The sequence below is a fragment of the Taudactylus pleione genome, unplaced genomic scaffold (genome assembly GCF_031769625.1).
Source record: "Taudactylus pleione unplaced genomic scaffold, aTauple2 ptg000757l, whole genome shotgun sequence".
In the NCBI taxonomy this organism is placed as follows: Eukaryota; Metazoa; Chordata; class Amphibia; order Anura; family Myobatrachidae; genus Taudactylus; species Taudactylus pleione.
In genome coordinates, this window is record NW_028285159.1 from 3265271 (window position 1) to 3285580 (window position 20310).

The 20310-nt window shown below is 39.3% G+C and overlaps 1 protein-coding gene across 5 annotated transcripts in view; it reads left to right on the top strand.

Annotated features, from left to right (window-relative positions):
* The window catches only part of CNTLN (centlein), a 505942-nt gene that overhangs the window by 225912 nt on the left and 259720 nt on the right, over window positions 1-20310 (top strand). For all 5 annotated transcript variants that reach the window (XM_088457338.1, XM_088457337.1, XM_088457336.1 and 2 more), the window contains exon 10: window positions 16463-16636. In XM_088457338.1, coding sequence (XP_088313464.1) covers window positions 16463-16636 — 174 coding nt within the window. The remainder of the gene's footprint in view (window positions 1-16462; window positions 16637-20310) is intronic.

Genomic DNA, 20310 nt, shown 5'->3' on the forward strand with positions numbered 1-20310 from the left:
TGCACCTGCCTTACACTAGGTGCCAAACAAGCATATTTTCACTGAAGTGCAGATCTGCATATCTCACATTTGTGCCCTCACTTTGCCCCATTACAGCCCAGGTCTGCTTCTTCAGTCGTAAGTTTAAATGCGTGCAACTCTGCATCATCCATAACTGCGTGCGCCCAATTTTGATTATGCACGATACAAGATATTCTCCACTAATGGGTGTACGTTTAGCTCTGCATCACATCCATAGTCTGCAAATGTGTTTTTTTTATTGTTTTATGTTGCAGTGATGCTGCAAGTTTCTTATTCTGTAACAACAAGGTCTTAATTATTTTCTGATTTAAGCCCTGAACAAATTTTGCTGACAGTGTAAATTTTTTTTATAGAAGATCTCTTACCATTAGTAAAATGATCAAATATGTTAATGGCTATTATAGTTCAGTAGTTTATAGTTAAATTAAATAAATTAAAAAATTAAAAAAACGCCCAAAAACAAAGAAAAAAATTCAACATTCACACTTCATGAAACTTTCTTTTGTAAATGTGCTCTCTATTGAATATAACTTTTACCTGTGTGATTAATAAATATTTAATTGTGTTTACTGAACAAATGCATCCAATCTCTAGCTGTACTGTATTTTAGGTTTGTACATTTACCCGCTGACATCAAAGATGGGTTTAGTAACACAGACATCCTCGGAAGCACTGTAATTAACTTGAATTGAATATTTTTATTTGTAATGGAAGATCTGACAGGTATACGCTTTCTGCTGATATATAATTCTCTTGCAACTGTTAAAACATTCTTTTAAATTCTCTCCTGTAAGTCTTAGCAGGAATTACCTCTGTGAGAAATTACTGCTGAAACGTTCAAAGGGCTGATCAGTAGGGAGCAGCAAATGAACAAATATGGAAATAAATGGATTATCTGACATGACAAAGTATTATTCTAAAGTACGGGTGCACTACATTTTTCCACTTCCTTGATGATCCTGTGATCCACTGTGTTCTACTGAACCCTCTGTGGGTCTGACGTGACTCTACTTGCTACTTAGTTCAGCATGTGAATTGTAATTTCACAGATACGGGTCATCAGCAACACCAGCTTGGTTAGAAAATGTCCGCCATTGAAGCAGAGGGAAGAACAGCACAGGAGCTGCTGCTTCAAGACAAAGCGCACCAAATAGAATAAAGCACATTTGTAGAAACTAGTGTGAAGGAAAGAGGTGTACATAAGTCAATTAGATTTTCTCTTTTTAAATAGTCTAGAATGAAAACAAACATCTCATTGTATGTTGTATCACACAATTTGTTTCATGTCATTGCAGATTTAATCGTGCATGCCACACCTTACAAGTACACATTCTTATCTCCCAGAACATAGTCAGGTGCATAAATATTGGGACATTGACAGAATTTTCATATTTTGGCCTCTATTCAACACCACAATGGCTTTAAAATGAAACAAACAAGATGTGCTTTAACTGCGGACTTTCAGATTTCATTTGAGGGTAATTACATCCAAATCAGGTGAATGGTGTAGGAATTACAATGGTTTCTATATGTGCCTCCCACTTTTTAAGGGGCCAAAAGTAATGGGACTATCAACTCAAAAGCTGTTTCATGGACAGGTGTGGGCTATTCCCTCGTTATTTCATTATCAATTAAGCAGGTAAAAGGTCTGGAGTTGATTCTAGTTGTGACATTTGCATTTGGAATCAGTTGCTGTGGACTCTCAATATGAGATAAAAAAGAGCTGTCACTATCAGTGAAGCAAGCCATCATTAGGCTGAAAAATCAAAACAAACCCATCAGAGAGATAGCAAAAACATTAGGTGTGGCCAAATCAACTGTTTGGAACATTCTTAAAAAGAAAGAACGCATCGGAGAGCTCAGCAACACCAAAAGACCCGGAAGACCACGGAAAACAACTGTGGTGGATGACAGAAGAATTATTTCCCTGGTGAAGAAAAACCCCTTCACAACAGTTGCCCAAATCAAGAACACTCTCCAGGAGGTAGGTTTATATGTGTCAAAGTCAACAATCAAGAGAAGACTTCACAAGAGTGAATATAGAGGGTTCACCACAAGATGTAAACCATTGGTGAGCCACAAAAACAGGAAGACCAGATTAGCGTTTGCCAAACAATATCTAAAAAAGCCATTACAGTTCTGGAACAACATCCTATGGACAGATGAGACAAAGATCAACTGTGATGGGAAGAGAAGAGTATGGAGAAGGAAAGGAACTGCTCATGATCCAAAACATACCACCTCATCAGTGAAGCATGGTGGTGGTAGTGTCATGGCGTGGGCATGTATGGCTGCTATTGGAACCGGTTCCCTTGTATTTATTGATGATGTGACTTCTGACGAAAGCAGCAGAATGAATTCTGAAGTGTTTCGGGCAATATTATATGCTCATATTCAGTCAAATGCTTCAGAACTCATTGGATGGCACTTCACAGTGCAGATGGACAATGACCCGAAGCATACTGCAAAAGCAACCAAAGAGTTTTTTAAGGCTAAAAAGTGGAATGTTATGCAATGGCCAAGTCAATCCCCTGACCGGAATCCGATTGAGCATGCATTTCACTTGATGAAGACAAAACTGAAGGGAAAATACCCCAAGAACAAGCAGGAACTGAAGACGTTTGCAGTAGAGGCCTGGCAGAGCATCACCAGGGATGAAACAAAGCGTCTGGTGATGTCTATGCGTTCCAGACTTCAGGCTGTAATTGCCTGCAAAGGATTTGCAACAAAGTATTAAAAAGTGAAAGTTAAATTTAGGATTGTTTAGTTTGTCCCATTACTTTTGGCCCCTTAAAAAGTGGGAGGCACATATATAGAAACCATTGTAATTCCTACATCGTTCACCTGATTTGGATGTAATTACCCTCAAATTAAATCTGAAAGTCTGCAAAGCACATTTTGTTTGTTTCATTTCAAAGCCATTGTGGTGGTGAATAGAGGCCAAAATATGAAAATTCTGTCAATGTCCCAATATTTATGCACCTGACTGTAGTTGCAAAACCCAAATCATAATGTTTGTTGGAGCTTGGACAGATAACTGTAAAAATCAAATGCAATTTGAAATTGTGGAATTATGTAGTTGGCCTAAAATTTGCTTGTGAAAGGACAGACTGTTTAAGAGATTTTGTAAAGCAACTATAAGGTATAGTCAGCAGCGCTGATTCCTTGCTTAGTAATTAATTTGATATATATGTATTTTTTTTTTTATAACAGTTATTGGGCTCCATTCAATTCATGCTGAATAGCCCTGGGGGGGAGTTTCTGGAGCTATTCAATTCACCGCATTGTTTGGTCCGACAGTTGCCTGTTAAGTCGGATTCTTGCCGGCACTGCGCTAAGCAGGAAAACAGTTGCGCAGCCAGTACTTTTGACGGATTTCTCCTCGCACCCTCAGTAGGTGCGAGAAGAGGTCCTTTAGTTGGACCAAACAGCGCGGTGAATTGAATAGCTCCGGGAGCTCCCTCCTGGGGCTATTCAGCATCGGACTGAATTGAATCAAACCCATTGGATGTTTGACTTTAGTCTATTTACGGTAATTTATTTTTTTGGTTATCATTTAGTGACATGATTATGAGAATGTTTTATCTTGTTTCAGTTGTTTTTTTGGGATATACATTTTGTTATAGGATAGGTGTGAGGATTTACTAAGTTAGTCATATGTATCATGTGAGACTGGTGGAGAATTTCGGTATGGATGGGATTTACTCATTGACTCATTGTTTGTACTGTAGATTTGCCCCGAAAGCTTTCTATATTATGTGTATCACAACAACTAAAGTGACTAAAGCTGGGTACACACTATACAGATATATCTGCAGATTGAGTGATCTGCAGATGATGATGGTTCGTACACACTGAACAACCATCATCTTTGTCTGTCCGCAGGTCCCGGTGATCAGGGGGCGTGTCCCGGTGGGCGGGAGGCATGTCCTGCCCCCCTCCCCATGGCTGCCGCTGTGTGTGCTACGGAGGGTCTGCAGACCGCTCGTACACACCTGCCGATGGACAGATCTGTCTGCAGACATATCTGTCCATCGGCTGTTCAGCACAGCCAATGCGATATGGCGGTGAACGATATGCGATATGCCAATGCGATATGGCGGCGATATGGCAGACGTTCACCGACATGTCGCGGGTACAGATACATTGGCCGATCAATTGATCGGCCAATGTATCTGTCAGTGTGTACCCAGCTTTAGATGGTTATATGTTTGTATGTTATCCATTCTGTGAAGTACAATGTTGGTAGTATTTTACCCAAGGGTATAGAATGTAGTTGTTTGCCCAATGATGACTACTATGTTTCTTACAATGATATGTGAAACAAATAGAAAATCTAAATATTAATACAGTTTATATCTTCTAATAACTGATCAGGAACAAGTTTGTTCTGTAAGTAATTACAAAAACAATTGTAATAGTATATCTTTTGGTACCACAAGAGTAACGTAGCACGGTACATAGGCAAATAGCATGAAGAATTACATTAGGTATACAGTGTGAACAATATATACATGCAGACAATCATAGACCCATAATTACATCCTGCAAAATGCATAATTGCGCCAAAAAATATGATTAAAGAGGGCCATGCACACAATAGCTTTTTTTCTAAAGGGAAATGGGGGGACACAAAATGGAAGTGTACAGTAGAGCAGTGGACTTCATCATCTGGAGAGTTAGGTGTAGGTCTGGTAAGCCTTAGTGGAAAGATGAGTTTTTACGGCACATTTATAGGGTGGATAGCTAGGCTAGTCTGACTGGGAGGGCATTTCAGAGATTGGAGTGAGAGAAAGTAATCAGGGAAGAAAAGATGGTGTTCATTGGCTGAAAGAAGCATACCAGAGGGAGTGTTAATGAGGATGGAGATGTCGTTGAGGTTTGTATGTGAGTGAGAAAAGTTTAACATTTTAATATTCTTTTATAGTGTAGCGATCCAATGGAGAGACTGACAAAGGAGGGCTGCAGAGGTGGAGTGGTGAGTCAGGAAAATGAGGCTAGCAGCTTTGTTGAGGACCAATTGAAGAGAGGAGAGAAAGTTAAGCCATAAAGTTATAGTAATGAAGATGTGGGATGATGGACATAAGTGATACTGTAGTTTTGGTGGCTTCCAGTGTGAGAGGTGAAAGTGGCAGGATTGGTTAAGAGACTGAATGGGTGGGAGAACAAAAGAGAGAGCAGAATCAAATATTACACCCAAGTAGAGGACTTGTGAGATGGTGATGAAGGGGGTGTTGTAACCATAGAAGGTGCTGGGTGTAGGAGAGAGTACTTTGGAGGGGAGGAGGACAGTCAATTCCGTTTTAGATATGTCAAGTTTCAGGGAACTTGTGACATACAAGTGGAGTGCAGAGCGATAGAGATGTAAAGTTGAATGTCATTAGCATATATGTGGCGTTGGAGGCCAAAGGAGCTTATTAGTTCTCCAAGGGAGGAGTTATAGCGGGATTAAGGAAGGGGGACAAAGAACATAGCTTTGGGGAACACATTAAAAAAAAAAAAAAAAAAGGAAGACACAATGTTCAGAAATTAAACAGAACTGTACAGGTAAGAGGTGAACCAGAGTGTAGTGTCACTGAGGCAGATAGAGTAGGGGACTTGCAGGAAGGGGTGGTAAGATTATGATGAGTAAAGCATAGAGGCCCTTGGAGGGCAGTTTCTGTTGAGTGAATAAGGACCGGAGACTGGACTGAAGAGTATCAAGGAGGGAATGGGAGGAAAGGAAGGAGGTGAGATGGATATAAATAACCTACTCATGAAGCTTGGAGGCAAACCTGTGAAGAGAAATGGGTTGTTAATTAGAGAAAGCTGTTGGCTCAAGATAAATTTCATTAAAATGGTGATATTATGGCATATTTGAGGGATAAGTTCACAATGTGGGAGGAGGTGTTGATAGGAAAGAAATGGAGGAGAAGAGATGGGATGTGGTCCAGAGGGCAGATGGAGGGAGGAGAGGTGAGAAGAAGGGCAAGGGCTTGGAGTCCTGTGACAGGAAGATAGGAAGATAATGTTGGTAGTACAGGGGGGATGTAGTTATGAGATCGGCGGCTATCTTAATCCTGATGCCACAATCCAGAAGGACGCCAGCCCAAATGAGGTAAGTACGGGGTGCCCTTAGCAGTTAGCTGCGGGAGGTGGGGGGGGGGTTAGGTTTAGGTAGCATAGCGGGGTTAGGTTTTGGGGAGGGGAGGGTTAGGGTTAGGCACCACAAGGGGGGAGGGGTAGTGTTAGGCACCACTGGGGCGGGGTTAGGGTTAGGCACTAAGGGGAGGAGACTTAGGTTTAGGTACTAACTGGGAGGGTTAGCGTGCGGAGAGTTAGGGTTAAGTTACAAGAAGGGAGTGTTAGGGGGAGAAGAGGGAGGCTAAGTATACTTACCCGACCCCTGTCGGAATACCAACCATTGGGATGCCGCTGTCACTATTTTGACAGTAGGCATCCTGACAGCCGGCATTACATACCGATTCCGTATAGGGGTAGGCGAGGAGACAGTTGGAAAGAGAGATTGCAAAGAATAGATTACATTTTGGAGGTTAAGTATTTGCCATGAAGTGGGCTTGAAGAAGTTAAAGGTGGTGAAGAGGTATAACTGGGAGAAGATTAGAGAAGTAAAGTTCAGTAGAAATGTTTAGTTAATGAAAATGTAAAACTGTAGAAGAGAGCGTGAGTATCTTCAGAAGAGTATTTTTGGAGATGGTGGGATAGAGAGGAATGTCAAGGTTTAGGGATCGACATAGATTGAAGGGGACAACTGAAGCAGTGGAGTCCAGGAAAGATGTGAGAGCATGGCCACAGAGGCTGACTGCTTGGTCAGTACAGGAGAGTGCAGTGATAAGGTAAAGAAGAGAGTCCAGTGAGAAGGAGAAGCTGAAGGGGTCAATGGCTTCCAAGTTATGCATAGTGAGATTATACTTCAGACTGTTGGAAGAGAAATTTTGGAAGAGTTGGTCTGAAACAGGGAAAGGGGAGTTAATGAAATAGGAAATAGGAAAAGGTTAATTAAGTGAGGCTAAACACTATTTGGAAAGAAGTTTGGATGCAACAAAGCTGGTGGAATAGTCAGTTGGATATTGAAGTCACTCAGGATGTGGGATAGGTTAGACGAAAGAAAGTGGGGGACCCAAGCAGAGAAGTTATTCAGAACGATAGATGGACCGATGGACAATAGATGGCAGCGACATAGAGGTATATTGGTAGAGGTGGATGGCAAAGACTTTAAAGGAGGTGAAGAGGAGAGAGGGTTATGTGAGGAATGATCTGTAAGATGCAGTGGGGGAAAGGAAGACCCCGACTCTGTATCCTTGCCCACTTTTGGGTCTGGGAAAATGAAATCACCCTTATAGAAGAGCACAGCTGGAGTGTAGGTGAGAAAGGAGTTGAAGATGTCATGGATGGAGGGGGAAGAGAGATGGAGTTTAGGAGAATTACAGATATGTTGGTGTTTTCTGGATGTGGGCCGGTGGAGGTGGGAGGGGCTAGGATTGGAATGGGATGGAAGGTGAGGGGCGAGAATAGGGGAATTAAGTACTGTGTGATGAATCATGACTAACAAAAATGTGTAAGTACTACTGTATATATACTGACTAAAGCTGGGTACACACCATATGATATATTGCCCCTGATATATTGTACGCATTGCATATTGTGTACGCCCGATTCGTCGATTCCGGCTGACTTTTATTGAATTGTTCCATCTGCTGTGCTGCACAAAAGATGGGGCGATTCAATGAACGGTGCGGTAAAGTTTAATGCAGTATGTAACGATACATCTCGCTGTCATACGTCTGATCGTGCAGTGTGCAAAAACACTCGTGTTGTATCGTTACGACTCTCGCCCGCACTGTTGTAAGGTGTATGCGCAGTTTAATGATAGAAGGTATAAGCAATAATTGAGTGAAAATTGATATGTGCATGTATAGTATTTGTATGTAGATCTTAATATGTAAAGCACCAGGAACAAAGCTGGTGGATAATAACAAGTTTCTGTGCATCAGAAAAGCAAGTCTCCTGTAGCTCCAGAAGTGGATGATGGTCCAGATAAAATAAATGGTGGACAGTTGTAATTGACAGCAGCTGGCTGTACGTCTTCTACAGTGACTGGTTCATGTTTTGTGTCTTCACCTCAGGCTTTCTGTCTTCTTTACAAAAGTACTGATAGCTGCACAGAAATACCACTTGCTAATAGCTGGTTAATTTTTAGCTACCAATAATGCTGGCACCTTACACCATATACTCATTATGCACCAGCAGTTACAATTGTTCTTCCACTACCTTAGGTTTCAAGTGTTCCTCACACTTAGATTGTAAGCTCTGGTCAGGATCTTTAACTTTTGTTTCATGGCATATTGCATTTTCCTGAAGTGGAGCAATTTGTGACTTGCACTCATGGGATCATCTCTTCCCGTAAAGCTTTCACTGCAATTATTTTCTATTGTTTGGTGCTGATCATGACTGAATGTTTGACTGTACTTTTGATGGATTTAGCATCCACGAAGACCAGTCTTATTGGCAAAGCATCTGTTCTTTACCTCATACTCTTAGGGGCATATTCAATTGGGGGCAAGGTAAAAAAAAAACCTCCCGGACAATTTTGGATTACGGCTATAGAGGGGTCCCGCTAATTTTTTTCCTAAAATTAACGATTTTAGGAAAAAAAAAAAATCAGACTTGCTCTGGAGGTGAGAGAAAACAAACGAGCTGATTTCTATAGAAATCGCCGCGTCCCATTTTCAGTCAAGTAATTGAATAACAAAACCCTCCGGCTGCGGGAAAAACACAGCCCACAATTGGGTTTCCCCCTTAATGTAATCTGTGGCTTTACTAATGCTTAGCTTTTCTTCAAAAGCATTTAGACTAATGCTGGGTACACACTGGTCGATATATTGGCCAATCAATTGATAGGCCAATATATCGTGCCCCCGTCGGACAGTGTGTACAGACTATATGTCTGTGAGCAACGTCGTTCACAGACATATCGCATTAGTTGTGCTGCACAGCCAATGAAAAGATATGTCTGCAGACATATCTGTCCATCGGCAAGTGTGTACGGGAAAAAGTGAAGCGTTGTGAATACTTTCTGGATGCACTGTAGAGCCTCGCCCATTGATGTTCACCTTCCTCTAATTCACACAGATGCCACAGACTCACTCCCTTACCAGTGAAAATGCAAAGCAGCATTACATGTTTTAGTTCATACACCATGTAGCCCTGGCCTAGCAAGTAAGATCAAAGAATAAAAGCTGCCAAACAGATGTATGTAATGAATTTTTTTTCTGGGCATTCCCTCATAGTTCAAAGAGGGAACAGCGGGCTATGCAGAGTTGGACAGTAGCCCAAATAGACCTGTTTCCATTTGTATAATTTGTGCCAAGCTGGTATCCTGTCAGAATGTTGTCAGGTTCTGAATGTCAACATGGACTTTTCAACAACCAATATGTCCACGTTCAAAATTTAAGGAAAAAAAACCTGATGTCGACATGCTAAATGTCGACATTATGAACATGTCATAATTTTAACCATGTTGACAACATGGTTATCGACATCCTGAATGTCAACTTTTCATACCACATACCGCCAAGCAAATGCTCACTGATAATGACTGGTATTAATCAGGCTAATTATATATATAGGATGATGGAGCAGTGCTCGATTTATATAGCTCTACACATGGGTGAATGTACACAGTATATATATATGTGTGTGTGTGTATGTATGTATATATATATATATTAGGGATGTGCAGGCTCGGATAGGTTCGAGTTTGCACGTGGAGTTCGGATTTTTCCCTCCAAAAAAACGGAACTCAGAACGAGGCAAAACGTCATCTTACATGGACGAACATCATCATTCCTGGACAAAAGACCAGGAATGATGATGTTCGTCCATGTAAGATGACGTTTTGCCTCGTTCTGAGTTCCGTTTTTTTGGAGGGAAAAATCCGAACTCCACGTGCAAACTCGAACCTATCCGAGCCTGCACATCCCTAATATATATATATATATATATAATATTTTTTACATCCACTGCAGTTTGCTTTGTGTGCTTTTTACTGTATATTGATAAATTGTAAAGCAATGATATTTTAAATGGCATTGTAACCTATATTCAAGCACTGCAGCCATAAAACTGAATAATTAGCAGGTTGTTTCCCCTACCTGCCTTCTATTGGTTCGCTTTTGTTTTGCTAATGAAATTCAAAACCTTTTTTGCATGCAATTATTCAAAATGTTATTACCCATACTGAACACTCAGTGACTTAAGGTGGATTAATTAAACTGTAGCTGCTTTGCCATCTGGGTGCAACATATTTAGCTGATTTTCTATAAGGAAGATTTTTCATTGAATAAAGTCTTTTTGAGAATGTGGTTGCCAGGTTGTGTTCTCTAAAAGATAAATGTTACCATCAGCCTCAATTAATGCCATAGTAAGTGCGGTGAAAAAAAAAATGTTGGGCGATTTTCTGTTTTTTACTCTATCCTGCAAGCTGATAGCACAAAAAGCGCTAACACATTAGTTGTTAGATGAGTATAAGGTCTCCCTAAAAGCAAAGACCAGAAAATTCAACTACAATATACTCTCATTTCACACAGCCACATAGGGGGGAAAGAAAGATATGACATGCATAAACATAATCTGATTTTTATGGCTCAAGCGGATTCATTAAATTAGAGCACTTGGTGTTCGTGTTCATTAATGAACTGGTGCCATATGCTTTAACTACCCTGGTCAATAGCTGATAAAGAAAAGCTCTTGTTCTAAAAGAGGAAATTAAAAATTAAAAAAAAAAAGGGAGAAACAGCTGGATAAAAATATCCTTGTTTTGGACTTGTATCAGAGGAGTTTTTTTGATTTCAGTAAACTACAGCAAAAGCAATATGGCTCACAATTTGTGACCCAAAGGTAGTCATATATTACTGGAATACAGCCTACTGAGCCTCACATTACACAGATGTGAAGGCCTGATTATAGCTGTTTCATAATTAACAGTGATCCGATTTGTTTTGTGGCATAAATGGTGCATGTGTAGAACATTAGCCATGGCACTCTCATTCAAATTCAACTGAAGGGCTCAGCGGCAGGCGGGTCACGAGCTTTAGGGAGTTGAAGCACAAGCTACTCCATATGTTCTTGCTGCATCTTACTATGGCTATGAGTGCAAGTTAAGTTCCCTAAAGAACCTAATCGTGTTCTGTAATTACAGAGCGGCTTTCTGCTGGCTAGAAATGAGGGAAAAGCTAAAACACTCCCTCATCAGATAATTTGTAAATTACTTTACATGGCGGATGCCTAACTCGGTTGGTTTTCAACTGCTGAAATTATAAATAATTGTAACAGATGTGGCAATATGGCTGGTCTCCAATAAACGAGGCCCTTGGTAATTTGGCCGACCCTTTGACAGGCCAATTTAATAAAATGTGAACAAAATCGTCTTGCTAATAATTTATCATCCTTTTTCCCCACTGAATAAACTTAATTACCCTAGCAGTTAACAAGGTCACACCCAGATGCCAAACTCTGCTACAGTTTTGATAATGCAATCAGGAATTGAGAGGTGATGACAGTGTTGTTGTTTTTTCATTACCTGGCTTCACATAAACACAGGTGGCGTAGCTTCCTTGTCAGTTTTTAATAATTACAGGCTATTATGGAATGCATAGTTAGCAGATTGAAAACCACACTTTAGTGAATTTGTTTGAGCATGATTGAGATTTTACTGTATAGAGATAATACTCAGGAAGTCTCCTTTTTGCCTGTAGCCAGCTCTGCTATCTTTACAGGTGACATCAGTGCTCTGTACTTGGTAGTATTGCTAACTTAAAAAAATCTGCATTGTTAGGAGTATGAGACGTTTGGTGAATCCTGACATTTTAGTTACCCTTTCTAATGTAACCTTATTGTTTAATGTTTTAATAACAGCTTAATTGGCTCTCAAACTGACCTGCTTGAAGACTTGGAATTAAGAGGTGTAAGGTTCCGGCAATCTAGTGTAAGTGACATATACTGTACATTACTTGCAGTTGTACAGTCCTGCCAGTGAGCTTAATAGGCATGGTTAAATTTTTAACGCAACTTTTTTTTATTTTCATTTCTTTTATAAGCCCGTGTCAATATAACCTATAGTCTATCTACAGTACAACTTTTTTATCAAAGAGCTTTTAAGGTGCAGAAAACTATCACCCTAGAGTTGGAAATATACTGTAACCAGGAAATAAAAATAGTGGTCTTGGAGGATTGGTCTGATCTTTGTTGTGCAGCTTTTTAAGGTTTTTTGGCATCCATTTCTTTTATCATCCTAATTTGATTATCATATTTAATTGTCCTGATAAATCCATTGTAAAAACATACACAGCCACATATACAGCAGTGTTAATATGAACTTTAAAACTGTTTGATATATAAAGTGTTTGAGACATCATATTCCATACTGTATCAGTTTGACAGTACTTTGTGCTTGTGAGAGCACCTTGCGCCTTCTTCTATTGACCGCCTAAAAGTCTGTGGTATCCTGCTTGGCTCTATCCCCGCCTCACATGTCCTAGAATAACGTGATTACAGGTTACTGAGGAGGAGGTAAAGTTTAGTAACAGTAGGGTGCTCAGACCCTAGTCTAAAACATAAACATTTGATAACTTCAAACAGGGATTTTCTGGGTACACTATTGTTATTAGATTTTCACATCTGAATGATGATTTGTTTCAAATTAATTTTTTCTTCACCTACTGTATATCCTGTTGTTAATGGTCTAAACAGACATTTTAAGGGGCCTATGTATCAAAGCTTGATGAGAGATAAAATTGTGAGAGAAAAAGTATTAACCAATCAGCTCCTAACTGTCATTTTTCAAACACAGCCTATAAAATGTAAGTTAGAAGCTGATTGGTTTGTGATTTGTATCTCACAATTTTCTCATCAAGCTTTAATACATACAGTAGGCCCCTTAATGTTGATTGTATCTCTTCTGTATGTATATGTTTTATGGAAATGATTAAGGTGCAATATGTGCATTCTAAAATACAGCAAAAACACCCTACTGTTACCCAGTAATTGATTGTGACTGGAAGTTATGTCAAACTCATTTAAATGAAAAAAAAACATCTGCAGTCTAAATTGTATTGTAACAATTCACTCATATACTGATTCTATTGTATATAGCACATTATAATAAACATGTTGGATACAAACAAAACTTTATTCTATTGTTTATATGATGCTCATCATTTTATGTTCTAATTCTCATATTTAATATTTCAATTTTATTATGTATATTAAATGCTTAGAAATGTAATGATGGAAGTAGATGCAATGCTGTGGGTCAGGAGTGTTTCTGTGTACAAGAGCAGAGAGATCTTGCACATACACCCATCAGCTATAACATTAAAACTACCTGCCTAATACTGTGTAGGTCCTACTCATGGCACCAAAACAATTCTGACCTGTCGAGGCTTGGACTCCAACAAAAGAAATAGAAGATAGGGGTTGTCTTTGGTGGCGCACAATATGAATTTAAAAATTAACTTTTATTAGATTCTGATTAAGATGTAATTTTTTCCAGCAAAATAATTAAAACTTTTCACAAACACACATACACATTTACGTGAGTACATATAAAAAAATGTGAGAGATGAAAAAACTGTGGTCCCACTGTGTATTTATTATAATAATGGATTGTCTGATTAATGCGTTCCAAGCTATGCTTAAGCAATGTGATCTAGTGAAAAATCACTAATGCTGCCTATCCATTACACGAGGCGGGGACGACGGTACGATTACGACGCCGTCTCCCGCGGGGTGAACTGCATACACTGAACGTTCAGACCTTCAGTGTATGCAGATCAATCATCCCCGAACATGGCATCCTGACGGCAGTCGTCAGGTTGACCGTCATGTTTGGGCGATGATTGATGTTAAAAACGACCAGCGGGCGCGCGCATCGCTGGTCGTTTTTAACATTTTACTGCCTGATCTGCGGGCGATTACCAAGCGATGGAGCGATAACGACCGTTGTTATTGCTTCATTGCTAGGTTTAATCGCATAGTGGATGGGCAGCATTAGTCTTCATATTATATCCGCTAGTTCTAACCACCTACATCATATTTTTAGTGATAGTAATCATGTATATCTGATTATTTTTACTTAATATGTCCCTTGCGAATCGGTGGGTAAGTTGTGGAAAAGACTACACATATATAAGGGTGTTCCTCATCTTGTATCAACTGGATTTCTTCCTACTCATATGGGAACATATGTAATTAAAAATTAAATCTTGATTTTAATTCCCTCTATTCGTCCTCTCTGAGGGTAGAGGTGTTCTCACATAAACGTCACTCAATTATTTGGTGTCACTGTGTAGTGTTTTGATGTTAATATGTTATCTGTATTTATCCAACTACATGGGTATTGAGCACGCTGGTTGCGTATTCATTTACAATCTACCTGTAGTTGGCAACATAGTTACAAAATCTACAGTGCGGCTTGGAATCCAAGACCTCAAGGAGTTCTGTGGTATTTGGCACCAAGACGTTAGTAGCAGATCCTTAAAGTTCTGTAAATTGTGAGGAGGGGCCTCGATGACTCAGACTTATTTTTACAGCACATCCCACATATGCTCAATCACATTAAAATCTGTGGAATTTGGAGCCAAGCCAACACCTTGAACTCTTTGTCATGTTCCTCAAACCATTTCTGAACAATTTTTGCAGTGTGGTTGGGCGTATTATGCTGCTGAAAGAGGCCACTGCCATCAAGGAATACCTTTGGCAGGAAGGGATGTACTTGATCTGCATCAGTGTTTAGGTTGGTGGTATGTGTCAAAGTATCATCAACATGATTGTCAGGACCCAAGGTTTCCCAGCAGAACATTGCCCAGAGCATCACACTGCCTCTAGCGTCTTACCTTCTTCTCATAGTGCATCTTGGTGCCAACTCTTCCCCAGGTAAACAACTCACATGCAACAGGCCATTCACATGATGTTAAAGAGAACAGGATTCTTCAGACCAGACCACCTTCTTTCATTGCTCCCATTGTCTGGTTCTGATGCTCATGCTCACACTCCCATTGAAAAAAACATCTGCAGTCTAAATTGTATTGTAACAATTCACTGGCGGTTGACGGCGGTCAGCATGAGATCTCTGACCGGCCTGCAGCTATGCAGCAAGCTGCGACTGTGTGTTCTGACACCTTTCAATCATAGCTAGCATTCTTATTCATCAATTTGTGCTACAGTAGCTCTTCTGTGGGATCAAACCAGCTGGGCTAGCCGTCGCTCCTCCCGCACATCATTGAGCCTTGGGCACCCATGATCCTGTCGCTGGTTCACTGGTAGCCCATCCTTGGACTTTTTGGTACGTACTAACCACTGCATATGGTAAAGACCCCATTAGATCTGCCATTTTGGAGATGCTCTGACCCAGTTGTCTAGCCTTCACAATTTGACCCTTGTCAAAAGTTGCTCTGATCCTTACGCTTGCCCATTGTTCCGGGTTCCAACACATCAACTTCAAGAATTTAGTTCATTTGCTGCGTAATGTGTCCCACCCTTTGACAGGTGCCGTTGTAACAAGGTAATCAATATTATTGACTTTACCTGTCAGTAGTTTTAATGTTTTGGCTGATGGGTATATATCACATAATCTGGTCATTGTGGTATAGGTCACAAATTGCAATATTTCCTCTTACAGAGGCATTGAAAAGAGGCGGTTCATATGGTTTATTATCCTTCCTTAATGGCCATATTGATATTTCATCCATACTCCCCCCACCTACCCTTATCCCCTTCTCATTATGTCCAGATAGAACTTTTTTCAGTACTGCATAGCTTCTCCAAGTTTTAGATATTTTTGTTATTTGGTGTTTAGATAAGTGATGTGATACTTTGGATCTCTCACAGCTTATCTAATATGACTCAAGATGTTAAGCTAATGTTAGCTGACCTCTTTTGCGTATTAGGGGTTTTGTTTTGACTTATCTGAAAGATTCTTTAGCAAAACTTTCCTAATTAAGAAAAAGGAGAAAAAAAACATTCTATTTTCTTATTTTTTATTTATTCAAGTTTTGTTTGATTTGGTCACCATTTCCACTGTTCCATTATATTATATAGATGATATACAGTATCCTATACTACTGTTAAATCAGTTCTGAGAATGTAGTCAGTCTAAAATGAATAACCATTTGTACCTCATTGCTCTAACAATTCCATTTTAGAAAGTTGAGCAGTGGTTGAAATATATGGGCATGTCCTTGGAAATTGTTATACATTTCTTATGGATAATAGGCAAACCTCATCAAATGTAGTACAAGGTATTTCATTTGAAGAAAGGGACTGCAGCAAACATAGTTGCCCTCCTGTTCTGAAATATACTGGGAATAATGACTCTTTCCAGAAATATGTATACTCTATTAATTGTATAATATGATTTTCTCTATAATTTTAATTATTGTAGGACTTGGAACATCCATCTCTGGTAGAACTGGAACTGATAATAGCTTCACAAAAATCGGAAATAAAATTTCTACAGGACAAACTTAAAGCAGCGAATCTCAAGTTAACTCAAGTAAATAATTGTAGAAGTGATGCACTTGAGAACAGCAACCTGAGGGCTGGGAGAACGTATGAGGTAAGAAGTCTTTTATTGTCTGGTGCATTTGTGTCAAATTGAGGTTATTCGAATCAAAATGCTTTTCCCACAAGGATTTCAGAAACTAACTTTTTTTTTTTTAATAATCTTCCTTATAATTTTTGCAACTGCTTGGAAGAATGATTAAACCATTTGCCAAAGGCTTGTTATGCTTTGTTACAAGCCGTGATTATAACATTTTAAAAGAACCTGCTCTGTAGCTACTAATTTCTCTCTATATACACTTATGTGAACATTTGCCCTGTATTTTTCTAGACTTTACCGTTATGCCAAATTTGGTCAAGTAAAACTTTTGACCTTGACTGCTTTGCACCAGTTTATATTAAATCACAGATGACATGGTGAGACATTAATTAAACAACAAAACTGTTGGGAAACGATAAAAACTCTTTTTGCTACATATTTTTTACATATATTGTCTTTCCTCCTCTTTTTTTTTTTTTTTGTGTGTTTTTTTCATATTTGAGATCTGTGTAGAATCTCTGATGATATGCCAGGTGCTAATGACATGTTCTTCTGTGGTCTCTGCCACTCATGGGGGTCCAGATATGGCCCTTAGAAACATGACATTTTTTTTCCCTATGATCAAAGGGAGCAGGAGGGTAACCAGCATATCGCTGCATTCCTCCTCAGCTGTCTTATTAAATAGTAGCAGTTGTTGAGGTTTTGGTGCTGACTGTATCAGGTTAACATATGAACAAATTATAGAAGCCACAAAACAGTGTTAGGTGTACAGTGGAGTTGGTTGCAATTAATGTCAAAAAAGCCTAGGTGTAAATTAATTACTTAAAAAATATGGTTCTTCAACTACCTGCATGCTCTGGCAGCCATGTGTACGCTAAAGCTTACAGTAATACAGGGACTATAGAACCATACACTTAAATGATCATCATCAGCATGGATCTTGCACTGGGCTTGAGTAATAACATGTACACATTCTAAAAGGCAATTTCTGCTACATACTAATTAAGGAGTGTTACCAAACCCTTATTGTACCCCTTCCCTTCCTCATTCCACCCTCTAAACTTAGAAGCACAACTGGGAGACAAGTTTTGGCGGTCCTCTATTACTGATAATGTCATGAGCAACTTCAAGGGGGGAGGGGGGGGGCAGAGAAGTGCTGCACCTTCTACAGGAGTACCTGGTCCTGTGTCTTAAATTGATATGGTTGTGGGGGTCAGGTGCGCTCTTCTTGTGTGCGTGTGTGGGGTGAAGTATTGTAACTCATGCGGTGAACCGTGTTGTGTGCTATAAAGACAGGCAACAGTGCAGGGGGCCAAACTGTTTGAGTAGACACAGTGCTGCTCCGAAATGTTCTGGACCATTCCGGAGCAGCACTGTCTACTCCATAAACGATTTGGCCCCATACACTGTTGTGCGCAATAAAGACAGAAAACACTGTTCACCGCATGAGCTGCAATACTTCACCCCACACACAGAAGAAGAGTGCATCTGACCCCCACAACCATTCCTCCCGCAGCCTGACCCTAAACCTCCCATTCCGCAGCCTAACTCTAATGCTTAACTCCTAACCCTAAACCTAACCCTAATAATCACCTTCCAGATCGCAGCCGCCTGGATTCTGGAGCCGAGGTTCTGCCTGCCAGCATTGTATGCTCTGGGATGGCCAAATAGTTGACCACAAACAATAGCTTCTTGCTACTAATTTTCAATACCAATCAGTCCACTCTTTCGACCCTGTAGAGGAGATTGATTTAAGGCGTTTTTTGAATTTTCCTCTGGTAGGAGGCCAATATTAGCTTTTCTATGTATTGCCATTTTTGTATTGTGTATTTCATTAAAAAATGTTTAAAGATGATAATTTGCAATATATTGCGCTATTTGTTTTGCTTTACGGTTCCAACATCATTGCCATATATTGATCCTGCTGATATTTCCATTTGAGCGCTTTTCCTGTAAGTGCACAAACAAAGGGGTTGTAGGATCCACCCTCCTCCGCTGTTTGGCGTTTCTCTTCCCTTTAAGTTATGGACATGTGGAGAATGTTATTGAAAACATAGTACACCATATATTAAAATTGTTTCCATTACCTGAATGGGATACTTCTGAGCTTTATATATTGTGTTAGATTTTGACAAAGCTTATTTATTTACATGTTCTTTGTCAGGGTTTAATGTTACTTTTCAATAAACAAAATGCCAGTTTAAAACAATTGTTTATATTGCGTTCTGTTGTTCACTGAAGAGGCCAACATTTTCCTAGGCAGACACCTAATTGGTGCCTCACTCAAAAATAAGTACTAGGCCAGAGGTGACCATCTTTTGGCTTGAACTGCTATAGGCAGGCCAGGATTTCTGTAGTTCATTTGCATGCTCTTTCTCATAATGAGTTTAGCATAATGAGGGCAATTTGCATTTGTAAATCCCAATCTGTTTGTGACACTATTGTTCCAAAGCTACATACAGTACTTGTGGTGTTAACAGATGCTTCTTTCTCTTGTTTTTTGTATTTAATTTTTTTGCGTTCATTATAATTAATTCCGCTTATTAATAAAGCTTTTTAAAATTAAGTTGCATATTTTAATTATGTACATTTTGCTAGTTTTAAACTGACTTGTTTGTTTTGTGATTTCCTGTAACATACTGTATGTGACATAAGTAACAATAGCGTTATATGATGTTTGTGTATTGCACATTATTATAATTTATAATATTTTTTATCACATCATTCACTTATGTTGATATAATACATGTTGCATAAGCTGTATTACTGTAAACTAGATTATTTATACTATATTATTTATTTGCACATGATGGCTGTGCATCATGAAATCAAAGCAGTTAAAACAAACTTTAATTCTGTTCTGCTTATGTGGTTATTCAATAAGAAATACCTTCAATCTCCCACTCAGTCACAGATTATTGCCGAATATTACCCTCCTTAAATAATCTTAGACCAAATTACAAGACAAAATTTCTATTCTTGAAGGCCTGAAGGATTTTCCGGGCTCTGTTATAATGAAAAAAAACACACCAAAGGAAAAGGTCCAATCTAGAATTTTTAATCACCTATAATATGGCTGAATATAATCACATAAAGAACTGTCTTAAGCATGTTTTAGTATTCTATATAAAAGTAAATTGCCTCTAGAAAATGGCACATATAAAAACGTAAAAGCTGATTTGTTCTTTTTTGAGAATAGAATCATAATGCACAGCCTGTCCTACATTTTTATGAATTTTCTGGCTTAGATTTCTTATAAACTAGAAATATCCTTAGGGCCAGTGCTTAGGCAGTTTTCAAAAAAATTAATCCTTGCAGATAGAAGGTGACCACCTTAAGTCATCGACCACATCGCTCAGTGTGTATGGGCAATTGCGTGCTTCTGAGCAGCATTCGTCACATCTTCTGATCTGCTGTCTCTGCGGCTGACACCAAGCTTCTGAATGTGGCGGGAGAACGATATATCGTGCAGTATGTATGGACCGCCCAAAATAACGTGCCGTCGCATCTAACGTCACTGGGTACACACATCATCTAGTGTGTACCCAGCTTTAGTAAATGCTGACATATATCTGTCTTTAACATGTTATATAGAATGATTGGCACTGCTGCACTGGAATACTTACTGACCAGCACAACAGCACCAAAAGAGATTTAGTCTAGACTACACACAGGATCTAGCCTATTTG